We start from the raw sequence: 13,069 nt of genomic DNA, 5'->3' as shown, positions 1-13,069 counted from the left end.
TTCTCTCTGGCTTTGGAGCCTGTCCTGGAACTAGCTCTTGTAGACCAGGCTGGCCTCGAACTCACAGAAATCCACCTGCCTCTGCCTCCCAAGTGCTGGGATTAAAGGCGTATGCCACCACCACCCGGCCTCAAGAATTTAATACCCATCACGATTTAAGGTACACTACAGCCATTTACTCAGCACCAGTTTTCAAAGAACCACCAAGAGAGAAATAAAGACGGTAACTTGAACCTGTCTGCAGTGTTTGAGACTATTATTAGGCAATACTAGCTGAACATAATCCCCACCTGTAAGATTCTAGGGCTATATTGTAGTTCAATCTTTGTTGTATTATTTTCTGTGGCAAGCTGTCCTAAACTGTTCTAAAGGATAATAAAAATCCACTTAAAAATGCCTATCCCACTGCTACAAAGTACTAATGATATATTCATACACTGCGGTGAAATCCATTAAGAGGGCCTATTCTAATCTCGAAAGGGTTTAGTTAATAACTAAAAGGTTCGCAAAGAAGCTTGTTTGTAATAACACTGAGACAAAACACAAGCCCTCAGGACCCTCAAGATGAGACATCCCATCGCAACACCACCTTCCACATCGACCCAATAGGATAACATACTGGGAACGGTGGCAAGTCCAACATATATTTAGGGAAGTCCAACATATATTTAGGACCCGCAGTCCCTGACTTCATTCGCGTCCCGTCGTCCTAATTGCGGGAGTCCCCGAGTCCTCCCAGCCAGCGACCAGGCCTAGGCGGTGCGCACGCGCACGCAGGGCTACGCGGATACTCAGGTTCCAGAGCAGCCCGGGTGCCAGGGTGGCCGAGCACCGGAACGCGAGACGCAAGGCGGGTAAAGCCCGAGCCTAACACCACAAGCTAAACTCCGGGTTCCTCCAGAGTTCTTTTTTGGCGCGTCTATGACGCTTAAGGAAGGCACGCGACGGGAGGGCGGGACGAAGCCTAGCCAATCAAAGAGTTCAGCTAGACGGAAACCGCGAGGCTCCCGGAAGCGGGAGCCGGAAAGCGGAAGCGGCGCGCAGCACGTGGGGGCGGTGCTGGCGGAAGGGTAGATTCCTCTGGGTCGTGTGGTGCTGCTGACTGCTGGAGCCGGTTACGGAGTTTGGAAACAGTCTGACATCCATGGAGGCATCAGCGGAGCAGCCAAGCCCGCAGCCCCCGCAGCCCGGGGAGCACTGCATCCGTGACGGCGACTTCGTGGTGCTGAAGCGGGAAGATGTGTTCAAAGCAGTGCAAGTCCAACGGAGAAAGTAAGTCAAGTTACTGGCCTTGGGCGGCGCGCACCATCACCTAGATAATCACCCCCTCCAGTGCCCCACTCTTGGTTCTTTAAATCCGCAACCCCTCACACACACACACCCCCAGCCGTCGTTGCCACCACTCAGATCTTCCTACCACAGAGGCCGTTTCCCACTGGGAACCTTTTGCATCCTTGGCCTCTAGGACTTCATTTGCCCCTTTCTCATTCTACAGTACTCGCCTCTACCTTTCATTCCCCAACCTTCTACCTTCAGCGCCTGATTCCCTCCCCAGGAATTCCGTTCTTGGTACTGCCGTCCCCAAGGGTTCTTTCCTTAGGTTCTTAGGGTCTTCTCTATTAGGGAACTCCTCCAGCCTTTTACATTGAGATCTCTTCATTATGGCTGACTCTCATCCCCACCTTTCCCATAAATTCGACTTCCTCTGTAAGAGACGGGAGGGAGGAGAGAGAAAAAAAGATCCCTTACACTTAGTCTGACTTTCAGGTAGGCAGACCTCTTCTCGACCTCAGCGGGGGAAATCTATCTTCTATGAATAAGAAAAGCCAAATTCCTACAGTGTGCAATTACTGTGAGCCCTTCTTTTTACATCAAGGTATTAAAGGTCCTGGAAAATCGAATTGTTCACAAGCAGTTTGCTTAAGAGCTCAGAGCTCATACATAATTGGGCTTGGTAAATTTGTGACAGATCTGATTAAGTTACTTAATTCTAATAGCTTATCGATGGTTAGAATTTATTGGGATATTAGGTTACTTTGGTACAGTGAGGTTTTCTTTTGAACTTATGTATCATACTGCTTCATTATTTGCTTGATTGTTGTATTGCAGAGGCTCTGCATACTAGACAAGGGCTCTGCCACTGAGTCACATTGCCATTCACATGATACTCCTTGGAAAGAATTAAATCGTAGTCAGGAGAACAACTCTTTGTGGGTCAGAAAACTGGGTATCATGAAATTTGGAACCCCTTCTAATGCTCACTTGGCATTAAGTTATTTTTGCTACTGTTTGATTCAAACCATTGAGTAGTATTTGAAATGGAGCAGGAAACAGTAAAAATCCTAAGGGCTGGGGATGTAGCTCAGTTGCTCGAGTGCGTGTCTGGCGTGCTCCAAGCCCTAGGTGTAGTTTCCAGCACTGCATTAATAGACTGTTGGTGCAGGCCTGCAATTCCAGTACTTGGGAGGCGGAGGAAAGGGAGATCAGAAGTTCAGGGTCATGATTGGAGAGTCTGAGGGCAGCCTAGCCAATGTCTCAACAAAATAAAACCAGTTAGACAGGCAGCAGTGTCCAGTGCATCAAGTCAGTTGGTAACCAACCTTTCTTGGCACACGCATAATTTGATAAAGAAAAAAAAAGATCAGGGGGACGGAGTGTTCATTCTCAGCTAAAATCAAAAATCTTTTGAGCATTTTAAAATTCTCCATTGATAAGATTTTTTTGGTAGTTAAAATTAGAGAAGTCTTAACAACTGTCCTCGTTGCCACTGTATTTTTGTGACTGAACTCAGGTGGGCTCTTAAAGTGCTCCTAACAGAGACAACTCTTATCCTTTGCTGGATTTTCAGTAACCAACATATAAGACTCAAAATATTTGCCCAGCTCAGGCCAGATTTGCAGCCCCTTAAGAGCACCTGGTGTTAAACACTGAAGCTGGCCTGAGGGTCATATGGTTCAAGTGGCATTTGATGAACGAAGCTAGGGAGATGGCCCAGTGAGTAAAGCTGTTAGCACACAAGCATGAGATACGGTGGTACATGTCTGTGATGTCAGCGTTCATCCAGCAAGAGGGAAGCAGAGACAGGAGATGCCCTGGAAGTTTGAGGGCCAGCCGGCCTGGCATATGCAACAGTAAACAAAAGAGAATTTGCCTCAAAGTAAGGTGGAGTTCGTCTCCTGATTTCCACATGCACGCTGTGGTCCTGAAACATACATGTACATATACCACACGCATGTGCGTGCACACACTAAAAGTAGAAACGGTTTTTGCTAAAGGATGTGATGCACAAAGATGTGACAGGATAGAGAACCCTGTCACATGGAGGACCAGCAGCAGTGGGAAGCACATTCTGCGAGCCTGTAGAAACAGAGAACAAGGGAGGAGTGAGAGGACACAAACAATTCACCAGGGCCGGTCTCAGAACTCAGAATGCTGTGTGTGCCCGCTGGGCTCTGACGCTTCCCTAGGTACAACACTCTTATGTCAACTGTGCTGGGTGATATAGAAAAACACTGCCGACCTGTATGAGTCCCCCAGCTTTAGCTCCTCACGCAAGCAAGCACACACAGCAGGTGTCATTGTGTGTTATGTGACATTCTTCTGGGGAGTCATTACACACGTGCAACCCAGAGGCTGTAGAGCAGCTCCAAAGCCTTAATGGTCAAAGTTGTCCCCCACACTCCCTACCCAGTGACTGTTTACTCCTTTTGATATAGATAGGTAGGAGACCTTCAAGAATTTGAAGATTTTGTTCTCCAGTGTGTGACCTTTTGCTTGAAAGCTGGTGTCTCCTCCCCTCCTAGAGGAAGTATTTCAGTTTGGAGGGAATGCTGCAGTTCAGAGGACCATGTTTCAACACTGTGGCTAAGGCCAGTATGGCCTGGAATTTAGCATCTTGAACAGTACAGTTTTCCCAGGGTCTCAGATTTCTATCCTGGAAAAGGGCATCCCAGGATTACTGTGAGGATGGAAAGGGCACACACACTGCTTAACATCAAGTTATTAGTCAGCAGGGGTTCATTTCCTTTCTTTGAAGGGGAAGGGATTTTGTTGTGTGCTTCCCTTTGAAAGTAAGTACAGGGCTGAGTGACAGGAGAGCCCAATGCCCGCCCCCAGCAGTGCACCGTCAGTGTTCAGTTCATTTCAGATGTCTAGATTGCCACTAATGTTTATTTCTAATACGGGTTATTAGGATTTGCCACTTTTCTAGTAGAATAGCCAGTTAGACAGAGACCAGGGAGTTTTAAAAATGGTTGTCATCTCAGCGGTTATCTCGTTAGGGGTTTTCTAGTGTGAGCGACATGGGATATCTCATACATCCTCCTGGCCTGGGAATCTCGACAGTCAACTGCATGTCGAGATCTTCAGAATCTGGAGTTTAAGCAAAGTGCAAGCAGATCTGTGCCCCATAAAAGGAGTATCTTTTTTTCTTCTAAAAGTCAGTGTTTTCCTAGCTTCTTTATGAATGTTTGTGTCTCTCCTCAGCCTGGTTCTCTCTAGTTCATTTGTCAGGTTTGTACCTAAAAGCAGTGCTGTTCACTGTGCATCGTGAGAATGAGTGCACCTGTTGTAGCATGAATGTAAGAGAAGTCAATTGACTGGTCGCTTTTCCTTCCTCAGGAAAGTAACGTTCGAGAAACAGTGGTTTTATCTGGATAATGCCATTGGCCATAGTTATGGGTCAACATTTGAAGTGAGCAATGGAGGATGCCTTCAGCTCAAGAAGAAGAAGGAAGAGCCTACTTCAGGTACCCCACGCGGGATGTTAGAGATGGACGGTCTACAGTTAGCTAGGCAGACTTCCATTTAATTTGGATGCTCTCCAGAAAACTTAGCTAAAACAAGAGGTGATCCTAAAAAGCCAAGGCTGACTTGAGGGGCTGATGGACTAGGTGTAAAAGGGAACTTGGGAAAAGAAGGGTTGCAGATGCGGGCATGTAGTTCAGTTGGTAGGGCATTTACCCAGTGTCACAAGGCCCCAGCTTCATCTGCAGCACACCATGAGCGTGTAATTGAAGTACTTGTGGGATTGGGGTGCGAGAAACAGAGTTCAGCTGTTTCTGATGTAGCTGTTTCTGATGTAGCTGTATCGTGAGCTTGAGTTACCTGGAACTTATCCCAAAAAGAAACTCTGAGGAGTTGGTGAGATGCCTCAGCAAGTAGGCCGACTTGTTTCTTCTAGAGCACCTAGGTTTAGGTCCGAATGCCCGTATGATGCTCACAACCACCTGTGACTCCAGTTCCAGGCATCTGATACCCGGTTCTGAGTCCAGGCACTAGGCATGCATCTGGTACATATACATACATGTAGGCAAACACTCATAACAAAATTAAATCTTATCTTTCTTTTTTTTTTAATTTTTGAGATAGGGTCTCTACATAGCCCTTGCTATCCCTGACATGTAGACCAGGCCGGCCTCAAACTCACAGGGATTCTCCTGCCTCTGCCTCCCTAGCGTTGAGATTAAAGGTCTGTGCTGCTATGCCCAACTCTCTAAAAAAAAATTTTTTTTTAAAGAAAACATTGTGAAATAATTTCATATGAGGGCCAGCAAGATGGCTTAGTGGGTAAGGACCTGTTACCAAGTCTAACGACCTGAGTTCACTGAGACCTATTTGGTGGGAGGGGAGAAAGAACCATGTCCTAGGACCAATGTGCACCACACCACGTGTGAGCCCACACACATATACAAATATATGTCAAATTAAGTAATATAATTTTAATAGTAGTTTTATATCACAATTATCATAAAGCCATTTCTTTCCTTAGAGACTAAAGAAGCGGGCACTGATAATCGAAATATAGTTGATGATGGAAAATCCCAAAAACTTACTCAAGATGATATAAAGGCACTGAAAGACAAGGGCATTAAAGGAGAGGTAAAAAGGATTCTTTCCCTGTGTTTGTGTGTAACAAACTTGTTTCTAATGCCGATCTTGAGGTAAAATGGAGAGTCAGTTAAAATATGTGTGCCGTTGAACCCATGGGGATTTTGTTTCTTATGCACAGGAATAATGGGTGAGAGGCAGCACTAAAAGTGTTAGTGGAAGAGAAGGGAACCACTCGTTTGTTTTGATCTTGGCTGATCTTCATCTCTCGTCTCCCCTTCTTAGATATCTCTCTTCCTTTAGCTTGGTTTAAAGGAGTTGTGTGAACAAGGCCCTGGGTTCCATCCCCAACACCAGAAAAAAACAAACCTAAATGGAGTTGTAATGTGTTTATTGCAAGTCCTAAGTAGAGTGTAGAAACACAGTTGAGCCGCCTGGACTTCGTGGAGGAGGGACTGGAGATGAGACCTTTGGCTAAGCGCCGGGGTAAGACAGTGAAGCCTCAGGAAATCTGCTTGCTCCTCCTTTTCTTACAGGAAATAGTTCAGCAGCTAATTGAAAATAGTACAACATTCCGCGACAAGACAGAATTTGCCCAAGATAAATATATTAAAAAGAAGAAGAAAAAGTAAGTTGTTTTGTTTGAAATGATTGAAAATAGCACATCTTTTTTATTTACTAAGTAAATACTACTAAAAATAAGGTATTTTAAATTGTTATTCTGCTTTTAATTCCCCTAGATATGAAGCCATCGTTACTATTTTGAAGCCATCTACCCGTATTCTTTCAATTATGTATTATGCAAGAGAACCTGGAAAAATTAAGTACGCTTTGTTTCCTTTCAAAGTATAATTGGGGGAAAATATGTCTTTAAGAGAGTCATGATTTTAAGTAAAATGAAAAGCTTGCTCACCTGCATAAAGTGTCCTCCTTCCTCATAAATTGTAAGTCCTTTTACTGTCGCCTCAAGCAAACAATAATCTTATCAACATAATTTTTATGAAACAGCTAGAAAAACTATTATTAAACATCAGGCTTTACTTAACTAAAAGTAAATGGATCATCCTTTTTTCCCTTAGCCACATGAGATATGATACACTAGCCCAGATGCTGACATTGGGAAATATTCGTGCTGGCAATAAAATGATTGTCATGGAAACGTGTTCGGGCTTGGTGCTAGGTGCCATGATGGAACGAATGGGAGGTAAGCCTCGGTGTTTTCAAATACTGTAAACTGCCCTGATGTGAGGAAAGAAGTCCAAATGCTGGCCTTTCCTGCTTTGGTGTGTGTGGGGATGACTCTGGAATGTAGCTGGCTAATGATTTACTGTGTTATCAGGCACTGAGGGGCTGAATAGGGAGGCTTCCCAGGAGGTATCCTCTCTTGGAATACACAAGCTGACCTGTCTGGGTTTCTCTGACTCTGTGGAAGATAAGCATGAATCCACCCTCTCTGTGGATGAACCTAAATCATGTAACTAAACAGGATCACTGGGTCTCCCTGCCGTAGTGTCCTGAGGAGATAAGCTTCTTTAAGATTCCCTGTTTGCTTTGGAATTATATTCTCTCTGTAGGGAATGAAATAGTCATAGTGGTCAAGAGCCTCCAGATGGGTTGCGGCATTCCTCACCCTCTAGACATGGGAGAAGAGTCATGAATTAATTGTGTGAGGACTTGGGCATTGCACAGTCTAGATTCCTTCCATTTGTTTCGTCTGTTCAGGTTTTGGCTCCATTATTCAGCTGTACCCTGGAGATGGACCTGTTCGGGCAGCAACAGCTTGTTTTGGATTTCCCAAATCTTTCCTCAGTGGTCTTCATGAATTCCCCCTCAACAAAATAAGCAGTCTTCTAAATGGAACATTTTCTGCTGAGATGCTGTCCTCGGAGTCTAAGGACAGCACTCCGGTTGAACAGAGTAACGGTGAACATGAGGAAAAACAGATATCTGAACAAGCCGATGAGGACAGCATAGCAGAAGCCCCAGAAAGTAACCTAGAAGAACGGAGAACAATGGGAACTGTTCCTCTGGACCCAGAGAATAAGGAGCCTAAAGAAAAAGGAAATAGAAGAGATTATGTAAGAATGTCAAGAGTCTTTATCCTTGTAATAGCCTCAGACCCAGTGAGTCATTAAGTTGTGAGATTTAAGTTAACTTTGAAACATTAGGTCCCTAGATGATAACTGTCAGAAACAACTGGGGGAAATGGGTGTGTTTGTACTTAGTTGTGACTTAGTCTCTGGGCTGGAACTCGGGGTGACGTTAGCAGCAGCTTCAGCAGTGCTCAGGTGACTTGGGACTGACCTTTGAGTATAACTTCCTCAGGCACCCTCGTCGTCCTTATAAACCACCCCTTTCTCTGTCGTCTTCTGAATACCTCTGCTCTGATGAAACAGAGCATTTTGGTAAATCTGGCTGAATGACCTCAGTGCATTGGGTTCTTGCTGTTCAGATTCAGGAAAAGCAAAGAAGACAAGAGGAGCAGAGGAAAAGACATTTAGAGGCTGCCGCTCTGCTGGGAGAAAGAAATGCAGATGGGTATGTTGATGAGGGATGCAGGGCACTCCTCGGTGCTGCTGCGTTCTGCTTCCAATGCATCAGCGTTTTCTTTCCCCTGTCCTGATTCTTGTGGGAAGTGAGATGAAGATTTTCTTTTGATTGTTTTGATTTTTGAGAGACCGGGTCTGGGCTGGGGAGAATGTTCAGAGTTAGGCTCCCAGCACCCTGCCTGGTGACTTCAGTTTCTGGGAGGAGATCCAACACCTGTAGCCTCCTTGAACACCTGCACACTCATACACATATCTACCTGCAGGCGTACACATTCATAATCAAAAAGGAAACAATTAGTTTATCAAAGCTTTTATTTTAAGGCTAGTAAAATAAGTAGTTGGTTGGTTGTTTTTAAAGAAAGGCCAAGTCTAGCAGAGGGGTAAGTTGGAGGTGTAATTTGATAGTTTCAAGGAAATCTGAACATTAAGCAATGATATCAGATAGGACTGAATAGTTGTTAGGTGTGGGGGTGGAGCATTAATATGGCTGTAATGCTGACCAAAAACAAGCCAATGAAAATCCTTGTCAGAGGCTAGAGAGATGGCTAAGTGGTTAAAAGAGAGTGCTTGCTACTCTTACAGAGAACTGGTGTTCAGTAACCAGCACCCATATTGGCAGCTCACAACTGTCTATAACTCTAGTTCCAGGGGATCTGACACTTGGCCTCTGTGGGCACACACACTAAAATAAAATACGTCTATAAAGGAAAACAGTACCTCTGTCAATGGGAGGTGGATTCAGAAGTGTGGTGTTAGATTTGCTTCCAGGTGATCTAAAGCAAAAATAAAAGAATATCCTACATTTAGCTGCCAGGCAGCACAAATGCTTATAACCCAGTTTCTTAGAAACAAATAGCTCATGATGTCATTCTGCTTTGAATTTCTAGAATCTTGTGTTTGTATAGGTCACACTGGCCTACTCCTTATACAGTTGTGGAACTCGAGGCAATCCTTCTGCCTAGGCCTCAGTGTTAGGATTTTAACCATGCATAACTAGGTGATCATTTTATTTTTTTATTTTATTTATTTATTATTTATTTATTTATTTTTGTTTTATTTTCCCCAGAGGCCAGGTTTCTCTGTGTAACAGTCCTGGCTGTCCTGGAACTCACTCTATAGACCGGGCTGTCCTTGAGCTCACAGAGATCCGCCTGCCTCTGCCTCCCAAGTGCTGGGATTAAAGGTGTGCGCCACCACTGCCTGACTATACGTGATCATTTTAAGTACACTTAAAAGCCATGTTAACTGGGAGGATGTAGAGGAATGTTTAGAGGAATGTTCTCTCTGTTTTCCTTGCAGTTTGATCGTGGCCAGTCGTTTCCACCCCACTCCACTGCTACTGTCGTTGCTAGACTTTGTGGCCCCATCAAGACCGTTTGTGGTCTACTGTCAGTATAAAGAGGTAAATGCTGAGACAAAATGCAGAATTCCTACACCTGAATTTTGATCCCCCTGTTGGAGCTCAGAAAATATCTAACAGGATTCTGGTTTTGCCTTTAGCCTTTGTTGGAATGCTATACAAAACTTCGGGAGAGAGGAGGTGTCATCAACTTGAGACTGTCTGAAACCTGGCTCAGAAATTACCAGGTAAGCATTCTCACCACAGGCTCCAGAGCTGCTGGCTCCTTGCCACCATACTGAAAGTTGTTAAATAAAACCATTGTTTACAGTGGCAATGGTGGAAGTGTCTGCCTGTCACTCAGAAAATACCGTGGCTTCCTGACCTTTTCATATCAGGGTGCACTGTTCTGTGACTCTGGTCCAGAGGAAGGGGGGGGGGGGTCGGTGGGTTTTTTTGTTTGTTGGTTTGGTTGATTGGTTGGTTGAATTGGTTTAGTTTTTTGAGACAGGGTTTCTCTGTGTGACCCTAGCTGTCCTATAACTCCCTTTGTATATCAAGCTGGCCTTGAACTCAGGGAGATCCACCTGCCTCTGTGCCTGACTAGTCCAGAGTATTTAAAATGCAAATAACTGGGTTATACTACTCTCAAGACCTTGTCAATGGAGGTGGGTCACTGCAAATGAAGTGACCCTGTCCTCTGATGCAGCATCTTCCCAGCCAGTTCAGGATCCACTGGTGGGAGGTGTGTTATTCCAGAACTCACATACTGAGCTCTGTTAGTGCTAGCTCTCTCCCTCACCTACCCCCTCTTGCAGTGTTAGAGATCAGAATCAGCATCTCAGGCAGGCTGGGCACTCTGCCGCTGAGCCATATCCTTAGATAATATGCCAAGGTAGACATTTTATAAAAGGGTTTATTAGGGCAAAGGGGACTTTAAATATATATTGAGAGAGAGAGGGCGGGAGCAGGAGGGGAATGGAATTATGTAGGTCAGTACTTAGAAAAGAGAAAAAGGAACAGCCTACATTCGTACACTGAGATAGTCTCAGGCAGGCCAGTGAGGAGCCGGGAGTAAAGACTGCTCATGAAAGGGACCTCCTGAACTGAGCAAGAGTGGTCAGCTCTTGTGCCTGGGCTCAGTTTGGTCTCAGTATGATCCCTGCAGCAGATCCCAAAGTCACAGCAGCTGGAGACTTTGCTGCCTGAATACCTCATAGTGAGTTCCTTCAGGAAGGGAGGTTGGAGGGGGCACTTCTGTGTTACCAGGTGTTCCGTCAGTCCTGCTGGTTGGTATCCGATCCTACCATGGTAAGGATGCTGTTGAATACAGAGTAACAAGTGAGAAGAGCCCTTGCAGGGGTTAACCTCAGGGGAGTGTCCATCCTGTGTTGTTTCTCCATATACCACACACCCGATCATTGCCATGAAGCTTCCCGGAGCCAGAATTACTACAGAAACTATTCACCCTCCCCCCTCACACTAGCATTCAATTTGAGAGAAACAGGGCTTCAGTTATTCTTGTTTAAGACAAGTAGATCGCTTTGTTTTTATACCTTCTTCCACATTGTGCTACGAAGAAGTGGTCTTCTTAAAAGTTAGTCATATTAAATCAAGGGAATTTGTCATTTAAATTCTGGTTTTTATTACATTGTTGATATAGTCTGTAAGAATGCAGAAAGATATGAGTGTCCGTTTTTTTCTATCTTGGTTAGGTTTTGCCGGATCGGAGTCATCCCAAATTGCTGATGAGTGGAGGAGGAGGATACCTTCTGTCCGGCATCACCGTTGTCTCAGACAGCCTTCGAGCGGACCCCAGCCTCAAGTCTTGTGCAAGCACTTTAGACTCACACGCCGCTGAGGAGCCAGCAGCTAAAAAACAGAAATGCGTGGGATCTGGCTCTTAAGAGATTGCTCTTTGTTCCGAAGCATTCTGCAGCCGGCAGTTACACTTTAGATGACATCACTAAATGTGTTTTCCTATCCTCAGGATGTGTGTACACCTCCCTTTTCCTGGGAAGAAATAAGCCTTTCGTTTGCTTCTGATGCAGATGGGGTTCGTCAGCACTGCAGCTCCGACATGTGGTAATGGGTGGGTACAGCAGTCCTGTTTCTGTAACAGACTTTGAGTACTTAAAACTAATGTCAATATCCTGAAAATGTTGATATGGAAGACTTTGTTGATATTTTAAGCAAAGATGAATAATACAAGCTAGCTAACATGATGAGCAGAGAAAGGAAGTTCCCTCTCATCCATTCTCCTCTACTTAAGCAATACGGATGTGTGCGCCTATGAGATTTACAGTACCAAAAAATTGTGCCCTGCAATGGAATAAGCTTTTTTAAATACTAGATTTTATTATTTTAATAGTTGATAGCCTGAGGGAGACCCAGGTATTTCCTTTACTGCCTCTCCCCTTTTCGGTGCATAGAAAAGTTTAGTGGGTACTTTTTGCAGTGGTTCATGCATCTTCTTTGTTCTAAAAAAGTGATTAGAACTTCTGTGAACTTTTAAACAATTGATTTTTTCCCTCTCTAGAAATGTGTACCAGTGTTGGTACGTTTGTATGTATCAACACGGACAGAATGTACTACCTATAGTGGGGAGAGAGAATGAATACACAGTTTATTTGAACTGTGGTAAAGACTTGTACAAGACAGACCAGCTCTTATTGCGTTGGTATCATTCCTTGTGTGTTTCAAGTGCCTTTTTCTGGGATTACTCACACTGGTCTCTGAAGGTCTGTCTGCTGGAGTGAGGTGGATGGCCTTTATCAGCTCTGAAAAAGTCTAATCAAATTACCATTTCCATTATAAGAAATAAAAATGTCTAGAGTAACTCAAGACTCTTGTCCACTTGAGAATCTTAAGTCCTGCTCACTAGAACATGCTCCATCGTGTATAGTGTGTGTGTCATAGACGCCTACCCAACAAGGAGCATCTTGGATGAAAAAGATTGTTTTAGTAGCATGTGCTGTTCTAATAATGGCTGCTCTGATTGCCAACTATGGTTTTTATTCCTTTTCCTCTAAATAATTGCTTTTAAAGAATAAAAGTTTCCTACTCTGAGCCCTGTGTCATTAATGACAATGATGCCACGTTTACCACATTGAGCTGGCAGTGGTATGGTCTCTGTGGTAGAGAATGCACTGGAATGTGCCACGTGCAAGTCACATTTAAGGAGAGCATAAGATTGCACAGAGGAGACTCAGTAGGGGTTGGTCACTGTTAAAATGACCTCAGCTGGTGTCCAGGTTTTGTTCCAGCCTCTGAATCGCTGAGTCTGCACTTGAGGTAGGGAGTTAGGGTCTGAGCTACCAAAGCCCTGCATGCCTCAGAACGCTAGCAAATA

The 13,069-nt window shown here is 44.5% G+C and overlaps 2 protein-coding genes across 3 annotated transcripts in view; one reads left to right on the top strand and one right to left on the bottom strand.

The window, feature by feature from the left end:
- LOC142844013 (DNA helicase MCM8) overlaps positions 1-926 on the bottom strand; it is a 32,951-nt gene extending 32,025 nt beyond the window's left edge. The window contains exon 1 of the mRNA XM_075962269.1: positions 620-926. The gene's annotated coding sequence lies outside the window, so the exon portion shown is untranslated. The remainder of the gene's footprint in view (positions 1-619) is intronic.
- A 96-nt stretch (positions 927-1,022) lies between these two features.
- Trmt6 (tRNA methyltransferase 6 non-catalytic subunit) lies at positions 1,023-12,786 on the top strand. 2 transcript variants are annotated; one of them, XM_075962267.1, is made up of 11 exons: positions 1,023-1,272; positions 4,621-4,748; positions 5,771-5,880; positions 6,366-6,457; positions 6,570-6,653; positions 6,909-7,033; positions 7,552-7,907; positions 8,282-8,367; positions 9,678-9,780; positions 9,879-9,965; positions 11,433-12,786. In XM_075962267.1, the coding sequence occupies exons 1-11, from the start codon at positions 1,145-1,147 to the stop codon at positions 11,622-11,624; spliced, it is 1,491 nt and encodes a 496-aa protein (XP_075818382.1). In that variant the 5' UTR covers positions 1,023-1,144; the 3' UTR covers positions 11,625-12,786. The 2 variants fall into 2 exon arrangements, with proteins under 2 accessions (XP_075818382.1, XP_075818383.1); XM_075962268.1 differs by having other exon boundaries at positions 1,041-1,272; positions 6,570-6,773.
- Positions 12,787-13,069: the final 283 nt, after the last annotated feature.

This window comes from Microtus pennsylvanicus, chromosome 2 (genome assembly GCF_037038515.1).
Source record: "Microtus pennsylvanicus isolate mMicPen1 chromosome 2, mMicPen1.hap1, whole genome shotgun sequence".
NCBI classification, from domain to species: domain Eukaryota; kingdom Metazoa; phylum Chordata; class Mammalia; order Rodentia; family Cricetidae; genus Microtus; species Microtus pennsylvanicus.
The sequence above is the reverse complement of the archived record's forward strand: the minus strand, read 5'-3'. Positions and strand labels throughout refer to the sequence as shown.

What these genes read in the sequence shown, in the direction of transcription:
- Trmt6 (XM_075962267.1), top strand. Translation starts at nt 1,145, where the DNA reads ATGGAGGCATCAGCGGAGCAGCCAAGCCCGCAGCCCCCGCAGCCCGGG. An exon ending in GAAGGAAGAGCCTACTTCAG is followed by an intron (nt 4,749 to 5,770) that starts GTACCCCACGCG and finishes TTCTTTCCTTAG; the next exon opens with AGACTAAAGAAGCGGGCACT. An exon ending in GGAGAAAGAAATGCAGATGG is followed by an intron (nt 8,368 to 9,677) that starts GTATGTTGATGA and finishes TTTTCCTTGCAG; the next exon opens with TTTGATCGTGGCCAGTCGTT.